Raw genomic sequence first — 26,403 nt, forward strand, 5'->3', positions numbered from 1 at the left:
ACCTGTCAGGAGTGCTGCAAACCCCCTCACGCTAAGAACAGCAATTCCAAACAGAAACACACAAGAGCCCTGCGACAGACTGAAGCACACCTGAGTGCTCCCAGGTGCACCCCGAGGGAACATACATGTGAGCTCTGACTGGGGGCGCAGTCGTACACACCAGCACACCGCACAGTACCAAGAAATGGACTACTGCACTGGAACAGACCCCAAAACACTGCATGCCAGGTGAAGAAAGCTAGACCCAGAGCAAGCTGCCACAGCCTCACTGACAGGGGGTGGCAGGTTCCCGACCCATACCCGGTTTGTGGCCGAGCTGTACCAGTGCGATGTGCTTATGTATTTATTATTGTAATACAGACTTGTGAAAGTCAAAAAACAAAACAACACATGATGCAGGACAACAGAACTCTGCTCTGATGAAACCCAGGTTAGTATGTGTGGTCCAACCCTCAGGATGCCTCAGTTACTCAACACATACACACAGGAACTACACACAACAGAATAAATGGGAGCACGTGCACCAGAACCAAACAGGATTCTTTTTTTTTTTTTTTTTTCCAAACAGGATTCTAAGCCAGAGCAGACCTGCAGCTCTGGGAGGCCACACACTCGAGCTCCAAGGAAGTGCATCTTCTTTATGGGGACTGACCGCCCACACCCAGGGGCACCACACGCTCCCTGTGGCCATGGCTGCTTCACTATGACGTGTGCCACTTCTTGGGGTGGTGGCAAAGGACAGGAGAGTTGACTCAGCGAACCCTGGGAGACACACTTTATAGACAGGCTGGTCCCCAAATCCAGGCATCAAGAGACTGCTTGCAAGTACCTGGCACTGGTGGTACAGAAAGAGGCCTCTCTGGAGGGATGAGGTCCCAGCTGCTATGGGAACTGGGCATTCTCCCAGGAGTGAATGGTAATGTGAGTGAACACTGTCCTTCCAGACAATGGTGTCCTCCTGCTGCCATGTGCCCCTAAATGCCCGTGGTGACAGCTGATCTACCCTGGAGAGGGAAAGTCCAAGCTGGGGTGCCCTGGAGCCGCGGGTCCTAGTCGCTCCTCATATAGGGCCAGGGACTTAGGCAGGGCCCAGTGTGCAGGGACCTGGCCCACCTGTGCAAAGTCTGGGTGAGTATGCTTGGTGTGATGGCTTCAGCTATCAGAACGAGGCAGCAGCATGGCCCCCTCTCAGGTGTATTTGGAGCTGGGTTTACACTTCAGTGATGTTAGTACTTTTTACCAAGATTTGTAAATATCTTGTTAGTCTATAGGAGTGAGTGATTTTTAAATTTGTAATATATCAGTATTTGTTCATGTAAGAATTTCATAAAGTGTTTTTTCAAATCAGGTATTTCTTGAGTGACTTTGACTGCACTTTCAATGGCCAGTTGCCATGCATTATTAAACTCTCATTTTTTCTTCAGAATCTTCCAGTAGACGTCTAGAGTTTAGCTAGAAGTCTTGGCTACGATACAAACAGTGATGGAAAACACATGAGCAGTAACAAGTTTTAATCTCGCCCCTTAGTACTACCATGGGCTAATCTGTGGAAGCAGTGTATTCTGGTGTCGGCCAGGGCGCAGCCACAGCAAGCTCCGGAGCAGTGTGTTCCTCCGTTCATGTGACCCCTTCTCACCTCTCCTTCCCCAGCACCTGGGAGCAGTGACACTACAAAGACGCAGTACGTGCTGGGAGCTTCTGCGCAAGAGGACTGACCCTCTTCTTACAAGGTAGGTTTTCAAGCCTTTTTTTCATGTACAGGGAACAATTATTTTACAGTTGCTACTAAGGGGACATTAATGTTATTAACATAAATGCTTGCAAATTATATGATTGAGTTTATCTGCATAATCCCTTAAAAATCAGTACTTAAATACATAACTTAGAATTTTATATGGGGTGGATTTATTTTCATGTAACTGACTTTTACAGTTAAATGAAAACCTGTTATTATGTTTCACCATAAATGTAAATATGACTGATTTTAAAAATCGCCTAAACATCTTGTACATACAATGTTCTTTTAGGAGAGTAACATGATCTTAAAATAATTAATGATGATGAAGTTCAGGGCTATCACAGATACATGGAGTCAGACAGTTAATACTTCTTTCAAAATGTATGAATTATTCAAATATCAGTTTCATGTACACATTTGAAGTCTCCTATTTTTCTTGATAAATGTCTTCCTTATTCTTATGCAATAAGATGGCCTTGGACAGTTAATGGGGAGTTCATCTAATTCCAAGAAAGAATAGTTATCTGCAATCCTTCAACTAGCGCCATATCCAATAGGAAAGATCAGAAACTTCTTTTCACAGAACTCCTTTGCCAGAATTTAAAATAAAGATTTCCTCTTTCCTCTCCCAAAGTAAATTCTTAAATTAAGTCTTACATGATGAGAAATTAAACCGTGTACTTGATACTCTACTCGCTCACTTGACGCAGAGCATTCCGTCTGGTCAGCGTGCTCAGAGGTGTGGCAGCCACAGCTCAAGTCACAGAGAAACCCCAGGGCTCTGTCTCTCTCTAAGAATCAAGTGTTGTCATTTTTTTTCAATCCCACCAAGAATCACTGAGTTGTTTAAAAAGAAACTGCAAAGAAATCACACAAGCCCACACACATGTGAAAGTACCTTCATGTTTTTAATTCGTTTTTGGTATTTCGCAACACGGTGTAGTGGAAGAAAGTCTTTGTTTCCACCAGCTACTCCACTAAAAAAAGAATATTTGGGTACCTGATCTGAAGCCTGATTAACTTTACAAGGTCAGATTAACTTTACACACACAAGTCTCAAGGCACCGTAGGAGATGGTAGAGAACAAAAGGGTAGGAGTTTTTGTTAAGATGTACTGAAAAACTGAGGAGGATCAAAAACTGGATTAAGAGGAAAGGCAGCCAACAGTTTTTTATCAGACGCAATTGATACTTCTGGGGTAAAGATAATTATGTCTTTAAGGATACTGTGGTCTTTAAAGGTGTCCGTTTCCTTCCAGAAGGTCCTGTAAGTGTCCCCGTGCATGTCTGGATGCTGTACCTCCTTGCTTGCTCACACATAGGGCTCAGCCTTGACTGACCCAGCCCCAGCCCGATGCCCTCTGGTAGCACACCTTTGGTCACATTTACATCCTGAAAACTACTCCTGGCACTCTCGAACTGATAGGGATGGGTCAGCCAAGGGGAAAAGCTGCAGACCTTTAAGCACGGGATTTAAAAACACAGTAACTTATTTTCCTAATAATAGCGTCTGAGAGGAAATACCATTTCACTTAGACAAATTTTCCATTCTAAGTTTGTGGAACATTTAAGTGGAAAATAGGAGTTTATGCAAATTCAGAAAGCTACTTCTTAGCTCCATTTCCAGTCCTGACAACCCAGCCAAACCGCGTGCCTGTCCTCTCTGAAGGGAGTCTGGTTACTGTCTGGAAGTCACTGTGGGATTGGGCCTGCCTGGGGGAGCCACGGGGGGCCAGAGGGGGAGGGCAATGCAGAGTGAGGAGGCTGGCCTTGGCCCCTCTGCTGTAAAAGTGGGAGCAATGTCTCAGAGGCCCTTCCTGGCTCCAATGAGCCAGGGCTTATTAAGAACAGCAGTAGCACTGAAATACTATTCCAGATAGTATTCTGATTAAAAGAAACTTGAAACCAAAGTCCAAAGCTTTCCATGAGTAATAAACTCTGGTAAAACTGGTATAAACTGGGGAAACACTGAGTCTTCCTGAGAACAAAACACAAAGTTTTAAAAATAGCCTAATTTAACTACTGCCCAATCTAATCAAATAAGAACTTAAGCCTAAATATAATAAACTCAAAAATTAAAAAATAAGACAACCAGAAGTCACATTATTTTAAATAATATTCCATATTCTTTCTGAAATAATAGGGAAAAACACTGCTATACAGCATTCCCTCCTGGACATCCCAATATTTTTCCACAGATATAAATTGGTCAAGTAGAATAGGGCAAAGTTTGGGGCCTACCCTCACTTGTACTTTATCACCTCAGATGAATGGTGTAAATGGTGAATTCCTCATGGAATCAAGGCTCACCTGACTTCTCTTAAGGAGCCAGGATGTAAAAGAGTGCTAAGGTCATATTAATCTTATATGGCTAACAGAAGTCAGCAGTAGCACAGAGAGAAGGCACTTCTGGTCTCAATATAAAGGATTTCCCATCAAGCACAGATGGACAACAGTGGAACAGATGCCCCTCGAGGAGCACTCCCTGGAGTTATGCAAGTAGAGAGAGGACACGCTAACTGACCCAGCATGCTCCAGGGAGGCTCCAGCACCTGAAGGGAGTTTCAACTAGGCCTCCACAGGTCCCCTCCCTCAACAAGGATGCAGGAACAAGGGTGCTGCTCCACCGGCCAGCAACCACAGACCTGCCACCGCTCTAGCAGCCAGTGTCCCCACCTGCTCCGGGGCAGGGACCTCCTGACCCCATGAGTGGGCTGGTCTGCAGCCCTGAAGCCTGGCTTGCCCCTCCCCTTCACCTGTGTGTGGCCGCCTCACACTGCTGCTGTCCCTCTTGACTAGACACACCAGACCTAGCCTCCACCTGGCTCCTAGGCACTGCTTGGTTTGGGCAGGGGGAGTCAGGCCAGTCCCCAACCCCATGGCCAGGCCAGAGAAAGCCCAGAAGTGTTCCTGGCTTCCTACTTTTTGGAGCTCTGACATGTTTCTCTTATTAAGTATATTTGTTAAGGTTCTATGGTTTTCTTAGGTCTATCATTTCAGGTAGAATTCATGTTACATAGATTTCTCTGGTCTAGACTGGGAACCTACAAGCCCGTGTATCTACTCTTCTCTAAGAAAGTACTAAAACTCAACCCAGCAATTTAAAAATAACTCTTGATTAAACTCCTCATCTCCCATGGACCAGGGTAATTGGTGGTAGGACTCAGGAAACCATGGCCCCCAAGGATTCCCCAGGTGGGCACTGCTGAGTCTTGATTGTACACAATGTCTGATGCTACAGAAGTTGTGGGAAAAGGCAAAAATATATGGAGGACTAGAGCAAATTCTGTCAGCAGGCTGTTATTTAAACTATCTAAAAACCAATATAATTTTAAAAATATGCCCCTAAAAAGAGGAAAAATAATCCTTCACTCTCTTAGTGTGTGTTTTATAGATGGTTTTATATCCATTGGTCTCTAACAGTAAACTGAGGGTATGAGGAGTAAACAGACCTCTCGTGAAGAATTCTGCTCTAAAGTCTGGGGACCACACACCTGGAGATACCTCCAAAGTGCCGGCCACAGGGCACACAGTCAGCACGGCCTACTTGGAGTTCAGCTCTCTTTACTAACTTAAGCATTTGTTAGTTTTTCCATGAATGCTCCTGACATTCCAGCATTGGCTTTTACAACAAGCCCATGCTTGGCTGAGAGTAACAGATCAGGAGCTGTGATTTTATTTTTTGAGGAGGGAAAGAAGAGAAGGAAGAAGAGGAGGGAGGGGCTTTTACCTCACAGATTCTGCACCTTAACACTGTGGCTGGTACACAGCAGGGCCCTGACAGATGCCCACTGGGACACTGCAACAACCTAAAGCAAGAGCAGAGCCAGGGGCAGCTGTGGACATAGAAGACAGAGCTGCAGAGCAACGTTAAAGAATAAGATGGTACCAGGGACAAGCTTTGGGGTGGCTAAGGACCCATCCAGGGCTGAAGGAGCTGGGGAATGGGGATTCTGGAAGGTCAAAGTGAAGCTGGGAACCAGGAATCACACAGAAGCCTAAGGTCAAGAAACACAGTGGATCAAAGTTGGGTATGCAGTAAGCAGAAATAATAGTGGAAATGGAGCCCAGCTGACCTTCCCAGGTGCCCATGTCAGGGTTCCTGGGGGACCGGACACACAGTGGGAACCTGTCCATCCCTGGGCCAGCTGACAGACACTGCCAGCACAGGCTTTCTGCACCGCTTAGTCTGACCACACAGCCACGCCCACACCTGCTCCCCCAGCCCAAGCAGTACACGCACCCCTTCTTGTGCAGACTGGCTGGAGAAGGAGAGAGGACAGAGTGTGTGGGCGAGGCCACTGCATTTTAGGATGCAAGAGTGTGCTCCCACATAGTCGGCAGGAGAAAACGCAGACAACAGGCTGGGAGTGTGAGCTCTACCTCGGGTTCTAATTCTTTTGGTTATTTGGCCTTGGGGGTAGGGGGCACTGAAGCTCTAGAAGCCTCCTGTGCCTCCCTGTTAACGTGGGGGCGTGTCTGGAATCACGTGCATTGATGCTTCCATAAGGCAGGGAAGTAGGAGGAGGCCAGGGCTGGTTCTGAAGTGAATTATTAAAAGTGTTGGCCATTCTCAGGAATGTCCTGTCCTTAGTGTAATCAAGTGTGGGTTAGCACAGAGAAATCTCACGTATCTGGCTGGTGACATCCAGCTACCCTGTGGAAAAAGTGTTCACATTGCCATTTTGATTTCTAAAAGTTAAATAACGTTAATTGTCAGGTTAATAACTAATGATAGAATTTTTCATCTTCTCCTAGTGATTAAAAGGCATATCACATACAGATGAACACTTTAATTCATTTCTAATGCCTAAGTCCAGAAAGAGCAAGGCCATGGAGAGAGGTTAAAGCTGATTTCTGGGTTCTGGGAAACTGAAAGCAGCTGGTGTGATTCAAGGATTTGGAGAACCAGGTCTTCCTGAGACTGGACCAGCTTGGACTGAGTCTGGAAGTCCTGGGTAGCTAAGGCGCGGTGGTGTTCAGGCACAGCAGGCCAGCTGCACTGCTGGGGACCTAGCTAAGGGGCATCTTGGGAGGGTGTGCACGCCCTCTGGCCAGGGCACGGCCCTACCAATGGGCATCTGTATGCCGCCAATGACATGCCCCAAAGAGAAGACCAGCATAAGTCTGTTTTAGATGATTTCATAATGCTTTTAATTTTCAAAAATTACAAAGACTATGCTTCACAAATGATAGTTACAAAACCATAATATGTAAACACACCTATGTGAAAATCTGCCATGAGATGAAAACAGATCTATGCTCAGAAGGTTCTGAATCATTTGTTCCAGTTTTGTGTGGGCTTTAAAAATACAACTGAAAACAACCCCGCCCCTCAAAAAACCAAACAAATAGAACTCAGTAGGAAGATGGGTAAGAAAAGAGTAAGAAAGGCTGGCCCTCAGATGCTCTGGATCAGGTATTAGACAATGGAACAGATTAGAAGGAGGAAATCCAAGTACACTGTGGAAAAAGTGACCAAGTCTGAGAGTGAGGCTGGCAGTGGGGAGAGAGGGGTCATTATAGATGACTTCCAGATGTGAGGCCAAGGGGACATGTGGGTTTTACTTAAAAAGGGACATAGATATTAAGGTAATGCAAAGATATGGGGAGTAGGGAGTCAAGTATGATCATCTGTTTCTGTTGTTAAAAGCACTCATTAATTTCCTAGGTATTAGAGTAGTACTTATCAGCCATTATAAGTTAGGGGGGAAAAAAAAGAAAGACGACTCATGTCATTCGTTTTACTACCCAGGATTGTCAATTAGCTATATCTGTGACAAGTTTTTGTTTGAGTGTGAGTATACTTTACATGTGGATTGTTTTATATTTGCCTTTTTGTAATTTCAAAATTACAATGCTCCATATTTTTTTAAAGATTTTATTTATTTATTTGAGAGACGGACAGAAAATGTATGCACACAAGCAGCAGGGAGGTGCAGAGGGAGAAGCAGACGTTCTGCTGAGCAGGAAGCCTGATGTGGGGCTCGATCTCAGGACCCCGGGATGACGACCTGAGCCAAAGGCACATGCTTCACCGAATGAGTCATCCAGGCACCCCAATATTCTTAAGCTTCTGTGTAAATATTCTATGGGTTCAAAAGTATTCCGTGGGATACATATACCTTATTTTACTATTTTGCTTTAATCATTAGTATTATCTTTAACTTTTTGCTTTACATATAATTCTGTGATGGACATCTTTATGCACATTAGAATTATTTCCCTAGACTAGATTACAAAAAGAATTAATGGATGAAAAATAAAGATATTTTTAAAACTTCCAATGCATACTTGCAAACTGCTTTCTAAGAACTTTTTATAAATTTACTCTCATCCTAGCAACAGGTCAGAATGCCATTTTGTTGCGCCCTTACCAGCTCTGAGAAATGCTCAGATGCAAAAACGGATTCTGTTTAAACTTTAACTTAATCTCAGTGTCTCCTCAGTCGTAGGCTGGGCCCTGACACGAGACGATATGAAGGAGTGCGTGTTCCTCGTGCTCCTGGTGTTGTGCTCTGCCAAGCCATCATCTCGTCCTTCATACATGATGCTGAAGAACATGATGTTGAAGGACACGGAAGATGAAATGGATGGCGACCCTGATGATGACAACTCTCTTTTTCCAACAAGAGAGCCAATTAACCCCTTCTTCCCCTTTGATCTGTTCCCAACATGTCCATTTGGATGCCAGTGCTACTCAAGAGTTGTACACTGCTCTGATCTAGGTAAGAACATTTCGCAACTTGTTCTGGAGAAAATACCATTGACAAAATTAAAAGGACAGGAGGAATCCTCACTGAAATTTCAAAAATCAGCTAATTGTAAAGCAATTTTTCATTTAAGTTTTTTGAAAATACAACAAACCCAAAGTACATCCAAACTTATCTTAAAAATCCAGAACACCAAGGGAAGCAGTGGGAATTTCATATACAGAACATCATTCCCTTCTCAAATTTGAATCAAAATGGTTCAATTTCCCTCAGAGAGAATGGACATCACTGGTTTCATTTCAGGATGTCAGCAGGTTGACAGTGTGCTTCCTACTAATATCCTACAAATAGCCTGTCTAGAACAATAAACAGGTTATAGAGTTTGTGAAATCTCTAATCTAGACATTTTAAAGTCAATGTTCTTTGTTTTGAATGATTTAGACTTAGAACTGTCTTGAAGTGATTGAACTAAATCACTTTCTAAAGTCTTAAAAATGCAGAATTCTCTGAGTACTTTATTTTTTAAAATATTTCTAGTGAAAATGCTCTCTTCATGAGAAAGATAGAGGGGTACCCTGATACCCCACTCAGGAAGAGGTGTGATGGGGAATGCACACCAGGGGTCACTGTACCTGGCCATTTCCAGAAGAGGGGAATGCTCAGACCTGCCCCACTGTGGGAAACCAAGGTGTGGCACACATCTGTCATTTTGAGCCTGGAGGCCCATGACGGCCACTTCTAGGGTACATGTGAGCAGCTGGTGCCTCTGACAGCTTTAGACTTACTTCCCACTGCCACGGCATTTGTGGCAATGTCAAAGCTTGTTACAATCCACTGTGGAGACTTCAATAAGGTACATGTTTGAGGGACAACTGAGAGAAGGGAGCAAAAAGCATTAATTAAAAAAGAAGCTTATGATAAGCTAGTATCACTGGGAATGTCTTGATATCTTATGAGGAAGAGATGACAAGCTGCAAGTAAGGTCCAAGAATGGCTTGAGTAGAAGCACATCAGAATGGGAAGAGCAGTAGAGAGGAGAAATGCAAGAGCCAGAACAGATGGGGCAAAGATAGGCCAGGGTTAAGAAACAGCAGAATGTGCCATTGTTTCTGAGCTGCATCACAGGCAGGAAAAACTCACCATAAGTATGTAGAGTTAGTGCAAGTGAAAGCACTTTGTAAGGCAAAAGTCAGGATGAAAACGTATATATCCACTTTAACGCAGCTGCATGCAAACTAGACAGGCTCTGGGGAAGAGTGACCAGGGAGACACTCATCTCTGGCACAGACCATCCTCGTGTGGTAGCCTCCACACCTGCTCCCACTTGTAGACCTGGGTGGAAACACTGTGCAGCTCTGTTCTAGGATGTGACTGTCACCACAGAACTGAGAAAAAACCCAACTACTACCTCAGCCATCTGGCTGGAAACTGTGTGTTCCTTGCACAGTCTCTTAGATATTTAGCTTTGAAAAAAATCTACCTGACAAAATTTACCTATGAATTATCTGTAAGAGTCTGATACAGCACTGTGGGCGGTACATACCTCACCTCTCTCAGGTGAGGACAACCATGAATAGGGTCTGGAGCCCTATCACTCTTTCTCCCTCAGTAAATGAATCTCTTTTCAGAGCTTCCAATTTTATCAAGGGTGGGGTGAGCAAGGTCTGTACAAGTCTAAGTTATCCAGTGCTCGCTTTCTGCAGAGCTGCCAGCTTCCTCTAAGACCTTCTACTTCATTTCCTAAGACCAATATCATCTCCTAACAAAACAACTACCTTGGTAACCTGCCAAGTCCCCCCGCCTTTTTATCTATGGTTAAACTTAGTAAAAGCAAAAGAGTGAGTCATCACTGTAAACTATGGAGGGAAAAGTACTCAGGGCTTCAGAGTCAAGTGCTGACATTCCCAGTATTTTGATACTAAACCCTTCCCCAGGGCTTTTAAATATACTCCTGCTCTTTAAAGGAGCAAGGATGGCTCCCCCGAAAGCATACTAACATCTGAAACTCCCTGTAAAATGCATAAAAAAAGATGAATTGATGAGTGAATGGTAAGTGTAGTAAAATGTTGATGGTAGAAAGAATGTGGGGTTTTCACTGTAAAATTCTTTCAACTCTTCTGAATGCTTGAACATCTCTACAATAAATGTTGGGGGAAAAAAGAAGGCCCCATGTTTGTCAAGCCTAACTACTGTAATGGCCTGTCTGACAACAAGCAGGGTGGGAATGCTTGGCCATCTAGGGAAAGCCTGAAAAGTAAGGAAGAAATGCACCATGTACCGCTCTTGGTAATTTCCTACTCTGTTACTGAATTCAAGACAGGAAAAAACAATGAAGTCTTTAGTAATGTAACTAACATGACTGAGCACCTACCCAGAGAGCACAATGCAACTGTACCCTAACCTGAGCTGAAAGAAAGAAAGCCACTATTGAACCTGCAAGGAGGAGTGCTAACTGACAGGGGGGTGCCCAGGGAGCTTCCAGCCAAAGCAATGAGGGGGAGGGTTTCAGCAAAGGTCTATTGCACATCCAGACATCAACAGGGAGTTAAGGAGGAGTAAGTTTTTGTAAATCAAATAACTGAGTAGAGGAGTTCATTATTAAAGGAAATATGCAGTAACATTCTCAAGAATGTACATGAGAATAATTAATTTTCTAAGCACAACTTCCTACATGTTGAGGCTTCTTAAAATGATCAAAACCCACAGGTTCCAGTTCAGCCCTACTACAGCCAGAGAAGCAGCAGAGAATGTTCCTGCTCCTCAGCCCAAGTGCATCAGCAGATGCTGCCTGTTAGTGGCGGTCACCTGCCTGCCGTTGCATTAGCACACCTTAATTTACCTCCTTATCTGTCACCTTGTGCAAAGGAGCAGTGACAGCTAGACCCAGCTAGACACCTTGCAAAAATACATAAGTTACCTGGAAAGGTCTTCAAGCCTTTCCAAAGAGTAATGTGTTTGTTGTTTCGTAATGCTAACCATGGATTTTAACAAACATGTATTTCTATTATATTAGAAAACTCCTCCTCAGCATATAATGTGTGAATAACATGTTTGTTTATTTCTCAGGTTTGTCCTCCGTCCCAAGCAACATTCCATTTGATACTCAAATGATTGATCTTCAAAACAATAAAATTAAGGAAATCAAAGAAAATGATTTTAAAGGACTCACTTCACTTTACGTAAGAATATATGTTCATATTTAAGTGAAAATCTCTATCACTGCTAAAAGGATTACTCATATTTTGTGTAAACAAGTCTTACTTTTCTGTGTGTGAATAATGACAAAATCCCTGATATTAAGTAGTGTTCTAGTTCATGAGAAATTAGAATTAATTCAATTTAATTCAAGTGATGTTAATTAAAACAAAAGCCAAGTGAAAGGCAAGGAGCTAAGAATTTAAGTAAATGGTCCTAAAATGGGCTTGTGATCTACTTAGGTAATCAGTCACTATACACTAAAATGATTAAGATGATGATTATTTCTAAGAACTCACTAGCATACAGTATAAGAAAATCTATTGACTTATCTGAAGACAGCATAAATCTGACAGTAGGAAATGTATTGTATCTAATTAATAATCTTGTATGGCTTTTTTCCCTCGGACTTTAAAAATGAAAAATAATTTTCCCTTATAATTATTAATATTTTAATTTTCCAAGATTTAAAGGATTCTTGGTTTTCTATGTAACACTTAAAGCCTCCAGATTCTAGCAAGTAAAATTTCTAATTTATTTTGGACCTGGGTTTGGGAAGAGCCTGATTCCACACATCACAGCCATGGGAGGGTGTATCCATTCTTCCCCTCCCCACGGTGGGAGGGTGGAGGTTGCCCTTTGAGGCCATGTTTGCACATTCTCGTGCTGTGCTGGAGGGCGGAAATATAAGGCCTGTCATGTCCAGGGCAGCTATAGCACTGAGAGGAGAAGGCGGAGACGCCATATCAGCCACCCATGTAGGCCTATTCTCCTCCTGTCCTCTTCAGGGCCGCCCTGCCTTCCCATCACCTTTGGGTCAGCACATGGACCCTGAGGACCCGCCCCAGCAGGCAGGGAAAGGGAACTATTCAGTCCCACAGTGCAAACAGTTCCTGTCAGCTGCACAAGGACAAGGAATGTGCTCTACCCTGCCGGCAGAGCCATGCTTTCCTGTGCTGCCAGGACTGGGCTCCCAAGGGCCATGACTGCTCCTTCCCCTTCAAATATAGTGTGCACACAGCTTAGATCTGGTAGGGCTCCCTATGTAATAAAGTTTTCGTATTAAAAAAAGAACGTTTGGAAGAGCATGTATTTATCTTATAACTGAGGTGCCACTTAAATATTAGGACAATCCCACCAAGAACCTATCCAGTTCATCCCACCAACTTCAGATCACAGACGTTTCTGGAGAATGGCAAGGCCATTATTAATTCTCAAAAGAATACAGCCTATGAATGCTTCTTCAACTTTAAATTGAGCTACACAACTGCAAGAATAAATTAATGTTGTACTCAAGTTGTTTTTTTTTTGTTGTTGTTGTTGTTTTTTAAAGATTTTTATTTATTCATGAGAGACACAGAGAAAGGCAGAGACACAGGCAGAGGGAGAGGCAGGCTCTGTGCAGGGAGCCCTGCAGGACTCGATCCCCAGACTCTGGGGTCACACCCCAAGCCAAGAGCAGATGCTCAACCACTGAGCCACCCAAGTGCCCCCAATGCTGTATTCAATACTAATATTATAAAGAGTTTAAAATTTCATTTGTCATATAATTTTATTACATTTTTTGGAGTATCTCAGGGACTTGGCCCACTTGTGCTCCCATTATTCACTGAGAAAGGAGACTGAAAGGTGTCAGGAGCTGTGTTAGCCCTTAGTTTCCATCTGGTCAGTTTATGTGGCACTGTGTGGGAGGGGCAGTAGCTTCTGGAGTCAGGCCGGCCCGGCTCAAACCATAACCCCATCAGAAGTAGGCACCAGGACAGTGCCTTGCCTTGCTCAGCCTGGCCTTCCCCTACTGTGAAACAGCTGTAACAAAGCTATGGGATTCAGAGCAGCTCTTCAGGGGAATGAATGCACCTGAGACGGCTCTGGAAGCACTGCTGGGGGCTCTGTGACTGCCACTTCTGGAACTTCTATGTGAAGGCCAACACTGCAAGTCTGCTGTGACTGGAGATACTCTGCTAAGCCAGGGTGCAGGGGTAGCCCCAGGTGGCCCTCCATCTGCACTCACTCCATTCTGCATTCCTCACACTTCCTTTTAGGCCCCTCTGGCAACTGCACATCCCACGGGGAGGATACAAACAACTGCCATGCACACAGCTGAATCTTACTGAGGTACACACTCCCTTTGGCAGCCCTGGCAGGGGTGGCCTAAACAAGTGCCCACCGTGGCAGAACAGCAGGATACAGGGCCCAACAGGACAAAGGTCCCTCCCTTCCCTCCATGGTAAAGGAGAGAGAGCACTTCTGCCAACTTAGTATCATAGGCTTGAGTAAGGACTCAGCAAGTTCTAACTCCACTCTTCCCCAGACATCAGCACAGCCAAAGGGGAAGAGCACACACTTAAATGGACACGTTCCTGATTCCAGTTCTGCAGCCAACCTTGCTCCAGGTGAAACCTGCAACGGACAGTTCGCCTGAGAGGAGGGGCAGAGAGGGGTCCATAGGGCTCCTGGCTGGCTCAGTCTGTGGACTGTCCAACTCTTGATCTTGGCTCAGGTCTAGATATTGAGGTCATGAGCACAAGCCCCGCATCAGGCTCCCCACTTCATGTAGAGCCTACTTGAAAAAAAAAAAAAAAAAAAAGTTGGGCAGCCCTGGTGGCCGAGCAATTTAGCGCCATCTTCGGCCCAAGATGTGATCCTGGAGACCCAGGATCGAGTCCCATGTTGGGCTCCCTGCATGGAGCCTGCTTCTCCCTCTGCCTGTGCCTTTGCCTCTCTCTCTCTCTGTGTCTCTCATGAATGAATAAATAAAATCTTAAAAAAAAAAAAGCCTACAGTAAAGAGAATAATGAAGGGAGTTTAGCTCCCAAAGCATGTGTATTTCTTCTGTGGAAGAAGCATCCCGTGAGTAACACTATAAGGGCATATATCAAGTCTGGAAACATGGGGAAGGTTGGGATAGGATGGCATTGGTGACAAAATTCATCAACGGAACAATTCTAGAGCTGCTCTTTAAAGGAAGCAGAGGGATGAAAGGTCCCTAGGAATGAAGCCACCAGCTATGGCTCTTGGGACACATGGTGTAGCCCCTGTCGCCCAGCGCACCCAGGCACTGAGCTCAGGCGCCGTCCACACGTCTCATGGGTTTGACTCTGGACGCTGCAGAGCTGGGCTGCTGTCTGGGAGTGGAGCTGCTCCGAGGCTGCTCTTACGGGGCCCTTGAAGGGGTTGAGGCATTTCTCAGGAGCTCTGCTGCCTCCCCAGTGTCTGAGATATGCCTGCATGCCAAGGGCACGTTGTAGCAGTTTACTCCTATAGGCCTCCACTCTGGGAAAAATACTTCGCATTAGCAAACATAAAAGAGGTTAAGGTTTTAAAAGGTGATAAAAATCATACAAAAACATATTTGGTGTGGCTGAATAGATATTTATTTGCAAGTATGTGTGCTGAGTGGGGGGTGGGATAGAAGAGGAGCAAAGGGAGAGAGAATCCTCAAGCAGGCAGACCCAAGTGGGACTCAATCCCAGGACCCTGAGATCAGGACCTGAGCTGAAAACCAAGAGTCCGAGGCCTAGCCAACTGAGCCACCCAGGAACCCCCTCAAGAGATATTTAGAAACAATACCATCAATCACTTCTATGAAGGGAAATGGGGCACCAGAGAGGGAGGGCCTGACTGCATGAACACATCACCTACTGAAAGATAAATCAAAGGCCCGGAACCACTCTGTTCCAACTCAGTAGTAAATATCTGTTTTTGGTTAGATTGGACTGGGGAATTATTTACATAGTTAATAAAGTATGTGAATGATGTAATTTGCAGGGGTTTCCACAAGTGGCTAATCACTGCAGAATATTGGTAAATCATGTCCACTTCATAATATGGTGTCACTCTTTATGCTTTATCTAGGCTTTGATTCTGAACAACAATAAGCTAACAAAGATTCACCCAAAAGCCTTTCTAACCACAAAGAAGTTGAGGAGGCTCTATCTGTCCCACAATCAACTAAGCGAAATACCATTTAATCTTCCTAAGTCACTAGCAGAACTCAGAATTCATGATAACAAAGTTAAGAAAATACAAAAGGAGACATTCAAAGGAATGAATACTTTACATGTTCTAGGTAAGTTTATGCAATTGGATGAGACATTCTGGAATTATATGCAATATGCAAAGATAGAGATCTTCATTACCAACAATTTGTTTAAGACTCGTAATTTCCAAAATTAACTTTTTAAATCTAAAAATCTTTATTTAGCTAAGCCATTTATAAATCAAAGTATCAAACAGCACTTATAGCCCTTAAAAAAATATGACATTTGTAACACACTCTCTCAAGAATCCCCTTTGAAACACCTATTGTGGTTTCAGTTTTCTGACTTCTTCCTAACTGGCAAAATCTGTTATTTGACTTTAATTTAAAGGTAGTATTTTAAACAAAAATAATAGTTATGCTTACACCAAAAAAGGTAGTATTTTTAATGTATTATATAAACTACTCTAATACAATGTACAAAATTAATTCAGAGATTATTTGCAGTGTATATCTAATTTACAATACCTGCTTTAAGACTGCTGAGCTTAGGATTTCCTGTGACATTGTAAACTCCACCATATTTTACTTCTAATGCCCACTATCTAATCATGCCACCTCCCTCTCAAAGATTCATTTAAAATTCTAGATCGATATTCTCATTCACTTCCTCACTTAGGTCAGGCAAATGCCTGGCATTTACCAAATAGTTTCACTTACTGACATCTCCTCAAACTTATATTTGTTAATCAAATAATTTCTAATTGAGTAATAATTTTAAAAACTTAGGTGACAAATGTATACTGGAAAACAAATGTTTTAAGTTATGAGGGATTATCTTTTTTCTAATGTAATATTAATATAACAAAATATCATGCTCATGGTCAGAACAAAGTTGATAACAAGTCACTGACTTAGTAATTCAAAGCAAAAATCTTTTATATTGTATATAAGAAATCTACTCTAGTATTAATCTACTGTAACATAAGCATATGTATTACAAAGCCGTCTTTTACTGACAGCAACAGAAAGGGGAACAGATAGACACAGAAATTAACACCCGGAGTGAAAAAGGTGCAGGATAAAACTCGAACTTCTCAATGTTCTTGGGATGTCTGTGCCTGCACTAGGTCTCCTCCAAACACAATGGCTGCATGCTAACTTATGTCATTTGTCTCCACAGAAATGAGCGCAAACCCTCTGGATAATAATGGGATTGAACCAGGGGCATTTGAAGGAGTGACAGTGTTCCATATCAGAATTGCAGAAGCAAAACTCACCTCAATTCCTAAAGGTTTGTATTTATTTAAGATAAGGTATTTTAAAACATTGTCACCTTTAAATGACCATGAAATGTATTACTGTAAACTGTATACACTGTCAAAACCACAAGTCAGTCAGAATCCTTTATATCAGTGTGTGTGGTCAGGGTACTGTGACATTTCCTGTTTTTTCACAAACATAAAGAGCCCTACATAGTGCCTTTTTCCCCCTCCAGTGAGAACAGAATCTTTTTGTCTCCCCAATGAGAATAAACATTAAGAAGTATGAACTTTTTATTGCTTCTCCCTCCTAACATTTGCTCATTTATACCCGTCATTCTGTGAAGTATCTGCTAAAGGTGCACATTCTCTAGAGAAGGTGGTCAGGGAAGATGCAAGGGGCCAGAGGACCTTCCCCAGCCATGCAGCAGTGGTTGGGGAAGGGGCCTGGAGGGTAGACCAGGGCAGACACTGGATTTGGGGGTTGGGGGGAGTGTGTGCACCCTGTATCCCGTTTATCCACTCAGGTGCTGTGCATATTAATGGGCCAATGCACAGAAAGGTCTGTACGATTAATTCACAAGCACCCAGTGAATGCCCCAGCCTGACACGATGGAGACTTGCTCTTTATGACAGAACCTAAAGCCTAGTGCTTCAAAATAAAATGCTCCTTAAATTTGCTACTGGATCAGTTTTCTAATGTTTTACTGAAAGCTCTCAGTGTGGCGATAAGCTGGAGAGGTTCTCCTTTCTTGGGAACCCTACTCAGAATCTGTTCCTCTTCTCTGACAGGGGTGCTTTCTCTCTGCTATGATGATGACCTGAGTCAGAAATAATCCCTGTGGTTAATAGTATAGTTTCCTTGCAAACAGCTTTGTCCTTCAGTGTCCACAGAAAAAGCAGATACTTCATCGAAATTTTTTTCTACTATTCACCTGATCCAGAAGATTAACAAACATCAACTCTTAAGTTAAAGGACTAAACAAAGCTGCTCTTAGGAATCAAGTGGTGATCTTCCACTTAGGAGGAAAATCATATAAAACAAAAGTGGAAAGACAATTTGTTTATACAGGAAAAAATCAGTTTAATTCAGAATGACACAATTAAAAAGCTCCCTTATTTAGCTTTCCATAAGATGGCGGTTTTTCAACAAGATACCCAAAATGATTTACTTCTCATCTTTACACCACCACCAACACAAATATATGCCACCTAACAGGTTTCATACATAAAATGCCTCTGACAAGCTGATAGCAGATGAAAGAGAGGGGTAGGCAAAGGGCAGGACAGGAGGGTCAGGGAGGAGAAAGACTGGCAATCATTGCCCCAGGGCTATGCCCAACAGCAGCCTCTCCTGCCCTGCAACACATCCTGAGAGCAATTCTCTTCAATTTTCAGTGTACCTTAAAAATGAAGGTTTAACTTCTCATGATGTTTTCAAGATTTTTCCAAAGGCTTAAGGAATGTATCCCATCGTTAGAAATTAATTTATTTAAAAATTTTTATTTATTTGATGGAGAGGGAAAGCACAAGCAGGGGGAAGGGCAGAGGAAGAGGGAGAAGCAGGCTCCCCATGGAGCAGGGAGCCCGAAGCAGGACTTGATCCCAGGACCCTGAGATCATGACCTGAGCCAGAGGCAAAAGCTTTAACCAAATGAGCCACCCAGGTGCCACTATCTTTGGAAATTTAAATTGGAATTAAATCTCTCAACTTATATAACTACTCTTTCAAGGTCTTTACCACATTCAAAAGCCAGTTAAGGGATCCCTGGGTGGCGCAGTGGTTTAGCGCCTGCCTTTGGCCCAGGGTGCGATCCTGGAGACCCGGGATCGAATCCCATGTCGGGCTCCCGGTGCATGGAGCCTACTTCTCCCTCTGCCTGTGTCTCTGCCTCTCTCTCTCTCTCTCTCTCTGTGACTATCATAAATAAATAAAAATTAAAAAAAAAAAGCCAGTTAAGTTTTTATCATTTATTTGCTAAAATGTGAAGGCTGACTGCTGAAATCTGATCATCACTACCCCTCACGACAGGATGAAATTAGGCAGAGGTCCCGAGGGCCCTTACAAGTGAGACCTGACACATTAACACAAGTTGAGTGAAATGTGTGCCCTTCTCCTGGTTCATTTGGAAAACTCTGCTACAGAAGAGTACTGCATGGAGGAGAGAAGGCACCTATTTTTTTTTTTTTAAGATTTTATTTATTTATTCATCAAAGACAGAGAGAGAGAAAGGCAGAGACGCAGGCAGAGGGAGAAGCAGGCTCCAGGCAGGGAGCCTGGTGTGGGACTTGATCCTGAGACCGCGGATCATGCCCTGAGCCAGGGGCATGTGCTCAATCGCTGAGCCACCCAGGTGTCCCAAGAAGGCACCAGTTTGACCGCGTGGGAATAGAAATATCTGTGCAAAAGCATGAAGCACGCTAGGGTTTGCTGATGGTTACTGAGCTCTCACCCAAACTCCTACATTGCTCATTTACCCTCCAGGGGCTCCCCTTTTCTCTCGGGCTATCTACTTTCTCCACACCCTAGCGAAGGGAACAGTCCCCTCAAGTTCTACAAACCCTCTTCCGAAAAGTTTCCCTGACTGCTCAACATGAACAGATTTGGGACGCCTGGTTGGCTCAGTGGTTAAGAATCTGCCTTCTGCTCAGGGCATGATCTTGGGTCCAGGGATCAAGTCCCACATCGGGCTCCCTGCATGGAGCTTGCTTCTCCCTCTGCCTGTGTCTCTGCCTCTCTCTCTCTCTCATGAATAAATAAATAAAGTCTTTAAAAAAATTAAAAGTTAAAAAAAAACATGAACAGATTTCTCTGAGTTGCTACAACATATTCTACAATAGGCTGGAACACTCTGATACTTTTTTATTGACTTCTGTATGTGTGATGGATTTACTCAACTAGTATATAAGTAAGTTCTCTGAAACAGAACCTCCCCTCCTTTCTTTGACATATTGGAGTCAAGCATCAGAATTCAAGAAATCAGAACTCTCTCAGTTTATTTATTTTTTTTTTATTTATTTATTTATTTATTTATTTATTTATTTATTTATTTATTTATTTTACTCTCTCAGTTTAGAATTGTTTTCTTGCTCTCTAGTTTTTTTACTTTTAAAACCCAAAGTAGACTCTGGAATCAACATAAATTCAGCCAGCAAGAGTACTGATATTTATAAGGATGCTTCAATTACCTTCAACAGTCTTAACCACTAATAAAGGAAGGAAATGTTTTAATAAGAGTTGGAAAAAAGAATACTTTCCCCAGGTAGCGAACTAGAACCCATTGTTGACAAGTAACACATTATATATACATATATATAAGCCTAATAAAATAAGGTGTGATTTAATTTTCTGGTTGATCTGGGGAGGGCTGCGGTCAGAACATACAGGGCTGAGAGAAGAAGGTACCCACAGTCATCAGGTACCCCGCATGTGCCAGGTTACACTGTGGATGCTTCTCTTTATGGATCCAATATATCAAACAGAGTAAAAACCCATGTGTTCATAAAAATACCAAAAAAAAATTTCACTGGTTATCTCTGGGCATTGCACCAATTCATTACTTAAAAGAAGCAAGCATTTATGCTGCCTTTTCTGTAAAAATTGTATTACATAGTCACTAAATAATTGATGCAGGAAAATTCTTTAGATATGAGTCCTACCTGATAAATGCATTATGCATGAAAAAATCAGAAAATCACCATTTTCACAGTCATAAAGAAACAATGATCTTATAGTACTCATCAACAAACCCTAAGATCCTCAGGTGAAAGGCTGATCTATTAAATTTAATCCCATCTCTACATCTAACCACTAGTTCATAAAATAAATGATATGTGGAAGCCATCATTAGTCCAATCCACAAATAAGTATCTCAAATCAGTATCTGAAAGAAATCAATGCAAGACAGGGAAAAAGGAAGAAGTGTATATTTAATAATAGAGGAAATTTTAAGAGATGGGGGAACCCAATGCATTCCGCAAAGTTGTATTTGGATCCCGACCTGAACAAATCAACTGTAAAACAACGTATTTGAAGTATCACCTCAAATCCCATTAGCCAAAACACTGACAAGATGGTTATGTAGACACAAGAGGACCTGATGAGTTGATGACATCTGGTGATGCCTTTACAGATGAAATGACAATATGTATGGAATTTGATTTTAAATACTCCAGCAAAAAACAAGTGAATGAAGAAAAACAAATACATGAACAAGCCAATGACAGACAAATAACATGGTGGATGAAAGACATGTGGAAAACTGGACACTACAGTGTGGTGACTCATGACAGTAGCTTCTATTTCTGCATGTGCTTGAAATTTTTCATAATAAAACGTCGAAAAAAATGATCCCTTAAAGACTGCCTAAGTCTACAGCGTGAAACCTAACAAGTACATAAATAATCCATGGGGGCTTGGCTTTACTCAATCTAACATGTCGCTCTCTTTTCTTACTCCTAGAACTACCATCAACTTTACTGGAGCTTCACTTAGACTATAATAAAATTTCAACTGTGGAACTCGAGGATTTTAAACGCTATAAAGACCTGCAAAGGTAAAAACTCTTCTAACCCCAACTCAGAAGTGGTAGTGATACAATAGAGATACTAATGAGACCCCTGGGGGAAGCAGAGGGACCTAATCAAGTCTGTCAGTGTCACGAAGATAAAATGAACAGGGATAGCTATTCCTTACTCTGTCGTGGGGATGGTAGAGGGATAGCAAGTGAAATAAGGGAAAGAACTTTTCAGATGTCCTTCTGGTTGGTAAAGGTTAGCTACAGAGTTTAGTGATAGTGGAGGAGAAGGACAGCCATCACAGCTGGAGATAGGTTAGGAAGTGCAAGCATGAAGTACCTTTCTATGAGCACAGATGGGTCCAGCTTCTATTTCCCACACAACTGTGGTATCTTCAGCCAACTATCAACATCTGCTTAAGAGTTGATGCAATTCACACCATGTTTAGGCTGGGCCTCGGAAACAACAGAATCGCAGATATCGAAAATGGAAGTCTTGCTAATATACCACGAGTCAGAGAAATACACTTGGAGAATAACAAACTGAAGAAAATCCCGTCAGGATTACAGGAGCTCAAGTACCTGCAGGTAAGATGCTCTTGCACTTGTGGTTTGTAGATACTAATACTCTCCTTTGTTTTTGTGAGACATACGAGTATCTGAAGCACACACCAGGCAAACAGCAAGGGTAACTCACATGGATGACTCTGCAGGTTGCCTGAGAGGTGTTCTTAAGATCTGGCTTCTAAGCAGACTGTAGCTAAAATGCTCAGGTACCCTTCCATCCTCCATGTTCTCCTACTGCTGAAGCCACAGCTACTGTTGGCAACATTAGGCTAACTTCAGGTTTGGCTAACTTCAGGTTTCAGGGGTGGCAGGGGCTATGCAAAGGCATAACTGGTTAGGAGTAATCCGAGGAGGATCATCTATCCTTTCATTCTGGAAACATTTCATGAAGATCATGTGGACAAGATCCCAGGCATTTTCATTACCAGTGCGGTGCTAGATTAGAAGTATATATGATTTTTAAAACTTGAGGTCAGAATAATCAAAAGTCAATATTTGGAGTGTCATAGATTCACATTTCTTTTGTTAGGAACCTTTTTGTTTGAATCCAGCAACTCCTGACTAGGTGGGAGGGACACTAGAGTCCTTGAAGCATCTGATAAAGTTTTAGATTCTCCCAAGAACAAAAAATGAAGACAATATTTTGTACATAATTTTAGGAGTTTCACAGATCTCCCAGATTTTTATCTATGTTCCTCAAATTAAGAATCCCTACTTAATCCCATTTCACTTTAGTCCACTTTTCTCATGGGTTTTCCTTGATTTACAACATCCTCATCTTCCAAGAAGCAAAACCACATTGAAATAAAAACTGGGCCTTGAATCCCTTGCTTTTTCTAGATTTCTTCCCAATTTATCTTTAAATAAGTTTTATTCACTACAGTTCTCTGAGACAAAAGCCATCAAAATGGAAGGGATATAAGCAGATGTTCATCTCAAGGCTATGAGTTTTACTTTTTCAAATGCTGCATTTAAATATCTAACTAGTGAGCATAACCTGAGTCTTTCCTTTCTTAAGCTACCCCCAATTTGCATTCTTTATTCACAAGTTAAGAATTTACTCTGATTCCAACTTCTGGCTGCTCTTAAAATCTACCTATATTCTGGCTAGCATTGTTTTTTTTTTATTTTTTATTTATTTTTTTTTCATTGTTTTTTTTTTTAATGAATAGAATTAGAACACAGAAAAAAAGAGAACTCTAAAGAAGAACACATGAAACATGCATGAACCATACAAAGCACCTGTCACAGAATCCCCAACACTGACAGATGGCACGGGGAGGGGGCTCAGATCAATCTCACTATAATGGAAAGCACAATGTAGAGGTAACGCTAGCCAGAACTGGTACCTTAGCTTTGCCTGCAAAAGGCTTCAATTTCTCTCAGAAATCTCAGTTGCCAAAAAGACCAAAGAATTTAAGGGGCTGTTAAAGGGGATGGAGGGAAGACCCTATACTGTCCATTCTGAGCAATAATTTAAAAGACATATACATAGTTATATTTATTCATGAGACACACACACAGAGAGAGAGAGAGAGAGAGAGAGAGGCAGAGGCACAGGCAGAGGGAGAAGCATGCTCCATGTGGGGAGCCCAATGTAGGTCTCGATCCTGGGGCACCATGACCTTGCCCTGGGCTGAAGGCAGGCACTCAACCGCTGAGCCATCCAGGCGTCACAAGACATATACATAGTTATAAATCTCTTTTTTTCATTGGTGCAAATAAAGATTTGACTACTGATTCTGTATTACACATATGTATTCAAGTTGTTAACAGACATATTTTCTATAAAGCAACTTACAAAAAAGCAGCTTTACATTTCTTTGCCTTGATCAAAGAAAATGCTAACAATTCATATTTACAAAACCTAATCTTGGGAGCACTGAATTTCATTCTTCTGCTCATCATTAGTACTTTTAAAACACAGTATTGTAAACATGGCACTTCAGTAAGTGCACACACACACCCCGCTACATAGGTAAGAGGAGAGGAGGAGGGAGGCATGTGCTCTGGGCCACAGCAGGACAACTCTGATGTGCTACACTCCCACAGCACTTCTGTGCATCACAAAAGATATCTACATATCATAAATATTTAACAAGCATAAAAAGATATATTTTAAGAGAAATACATTCAAATCAGTGTGAAATAAATGGACAAATGAACCCATGATCAAATGTGGACTATAAAATGAAACTCTTAATTTTATATTTATTGTGTACTTTTAATCCATTCTTTTCTCCTGCCACAGATAATCTTCCTTCACTCTAATTCAATTACAAAAGTGGGAGTGAATGACTTCTGCCCAACAGTACCGAAGATGAAGAAATCTTTATACAGTGCGATAAGTTTATCCAACAATCCGGTGAGGTACTGGGAAGTGCAGCCTGCAACTTTCCGCTGTGTTGTGAGCAGAATGAGCGTTCAGCTCGGGAACTTCAGAAAGTAGTAATTAGTAATATCCATTTAATATAAAATTTAAGAAGTGTTACATTTGGAATACTTGAACTCTATTAAAAATGGTGGTATTATGCAAACAAGCAAAAACTATTCCTAAATGGTAAGTCTGACTTACTTTATGACAAAAAATTTCAACAGAATTTTGCAAAACTATTGCTACATCAGGATCAAGAGAAACAAGCATCTACTGCAGTTTCCTTTTGTATACAAATGATTTTGTATAAATCATATGCTTGAACATTCTTTTCTCAGTAACAAAAAAAATAACACATTCAGTTTTTAACACTTTGTTATCAAGTGCATTTAAAAAAGAACTGTACTGTAATTGGAATGCTTGACTTAGCAAAATTTGTGCTCTTTTATTTGCTGTTATGTTAGCAAACCAAGATTGACAAGAATGGTTACGAGAAGAGTACATTACACTCTTCTTATTCTTTCTTTAATAACTCGAGTAGTACTGTAATACTTCTTTCTGTTAATGTTGAAGTATGGTTTCATATAATCTTATTCACATTCTCCTATCTTAGAGCTTTACTGTCTTTATGTTAAACTCCTTATAATAAGGCCTTCCGTGTTTATTATCAATTTGACAGATGCTATTCATAACATCTGGTTTCAGATTATAGCACAAAGTTTTTTTTAATTTAATTATTATTACCTGATTATAAAACCTCCATAAAAATACATGAGTGTTTATATAAAATCTGTAATTCACAGTCTTTATTATCTCAGTTATTATAAGCTTTCAACAATACGTTAATTGTTGGGTCATAGGGCAATGTCACCTCAAAGCTAAGTACTTTCAAGATGTCCCTTGTAAGACCTTGGCTGGAGGAGTCTAGACATTGTCCATTCTACACAAATTGTCTACTCAAGTATGATAAAGGAAACAACTCTGTAAACACAACTGATACAACTGTACAGAGTACGAAGCAAAACACAAAGAAACTAAAGGTCTATATAAAAGCTAAGAGTATCCTATGTATTTTTTATTTACATTCAACATAGGCAGAACTAGAAAATTAAAAAAAAATTAAAATATTGGCTTGAAATAAAATACTTGTGCTTTGGTTTAATTTTTCTTCTCCTATCCAGGAATAAAAACTATTTTTTCAGAAAACTATAACATATATATAACACTTTTAGCATAGTATTCATGCTTTCGCATAGGACCATTACTGAAATACTCCAAATTATGCTTGTGCTATGAAACAAAATCACCTTTATTTTTTTTAAAGATTTATTTATTTATTTATTTATGAATGAATGAATGATAGACATAGAGAGAGAGAGAGGCAGAGACACAGGCAGAGGGACAAGCAGGCTCCATGCCATGAGCCCAACGCGGAACTCGATCCCGGGACTCCAGGATCGCGCCCTGGGCCAAAGGCAGGCGCTAAACAGCTGAGCTACCCAGGGATCCCCAAAATCACCTTTATTTTAAACTACCACAAAAACTAGATTTTAAATAATTTTGAGGGTAGTAGAAAAATATTCCATATATGTAAGGTGGAGCGGAGGGTTTGACCATCCCGGTCAGGAATGAGTAAATAGGTCTATTCTTCCTGGCAAGGGTCCCCAACTTTGGCACTGTTGGCACCCATGGCTGGACTGTTCTGGGATTGGGATAGGGGGTGGACTGTCTTTTCCTTTGGTCTCTGCCCACAAAATGCCAGCAGCACCCGCGTGCCTAGCCCCACATGCAACAACCAACAATGTCTGCAGACACTGAGAGTTGGGGCAGGGAAGTGCAAGTAGTGAGGGTGGAGTCCAAAGGCAACTGATTGAGAACAATGTTTTACAGGAAATTTACTTAATTTCTAAATTCTGACCCAAATTTGGAAACCTGGAGCAAAGCAGCTACTTTTGTTTTATAAAACTATAGGGACAAGATCAAAGTTTGATTAATACAATGAAAGTGCCTGAGTGGCTCAGCTGGTTAAGCTTCCAGCTCCTGATCTCAGCCCAAGTTT

At 41.8% G+C, this 26,403-nt stretch overlaps 2 protein-coding genes across 5 annotated transcripts in view; one reads left to right on the forward strand and one right to left on the reverse strand.

Moving 5' to 3' along the window:
* LOC112644913 (centromere protein P) overlaps positions 1-26,403 on the reverse strand; it is a 218,030-nt gene that overhangs the window by 78,847 nt on the left and 112,780 nt on the right. The gene's annotated exons all lie outside the window — the stretch shown is intronic.
* Positions 1,460-25,487, forward strand: ASPN (asporin). The gene is made up of 8 exons (XM_025423685.3): positions 1,460-1,730; positions 8,187-8,465; positions 11,517-11,629; positions 15,501-15,714; positions 16,808-16,918; positions 21,349-21,442; positions 21,853-21,991; positions 24,222-25,487. The coding sequence occupies exons 2-8, from the start codon at positions 8,216-8,218 to the stop codon at positions 24,417-24,419; spliced, it is 1,119 nt and encodes a 372-aa protein (XP_025279470.1). The 5' UTR covers positions 1,460-1,730; positions 8,187-8,215; the 3' UTR covers positions 24,420-25,487.

The sequence above is a fragment of the Canis lupus genome, chromosome 1, assembly GCF_003254725.2.
Source record: "Canis lupus dingo isolate Sandy chromosome 1, ASM325472v2, whole genome shotgun sequence".
Lineage (NCBI taxonomy): Eukaryota > Metazoa > Chordata > Mammalia > Carnivora > Canidae > Canis > Canis lupus.

Coding starts and splice junctions, on each gene's coding strand:
- ASPN (XM_025423685.3), top strand. CDS start 8,216: ATGAAGGAGTGCGTGTTCCTCGTGCTCCTGGTGTTGTGCTCTGCCAAG. Junction 8,466..11,516: donor TGTACACTGCTCTGATCTAG/GTAAGAACATTT, acceptor TTTATTTCTCAG/GTTTGTCCTCCGTCCCAAGC. Junction 11,630..15,500: donor AAGGACTCACTTCACTTTAC/GTAAGAATATAT, acceptor TGCTTTATCTAG/GCTTTGATTCTGAACAACAA.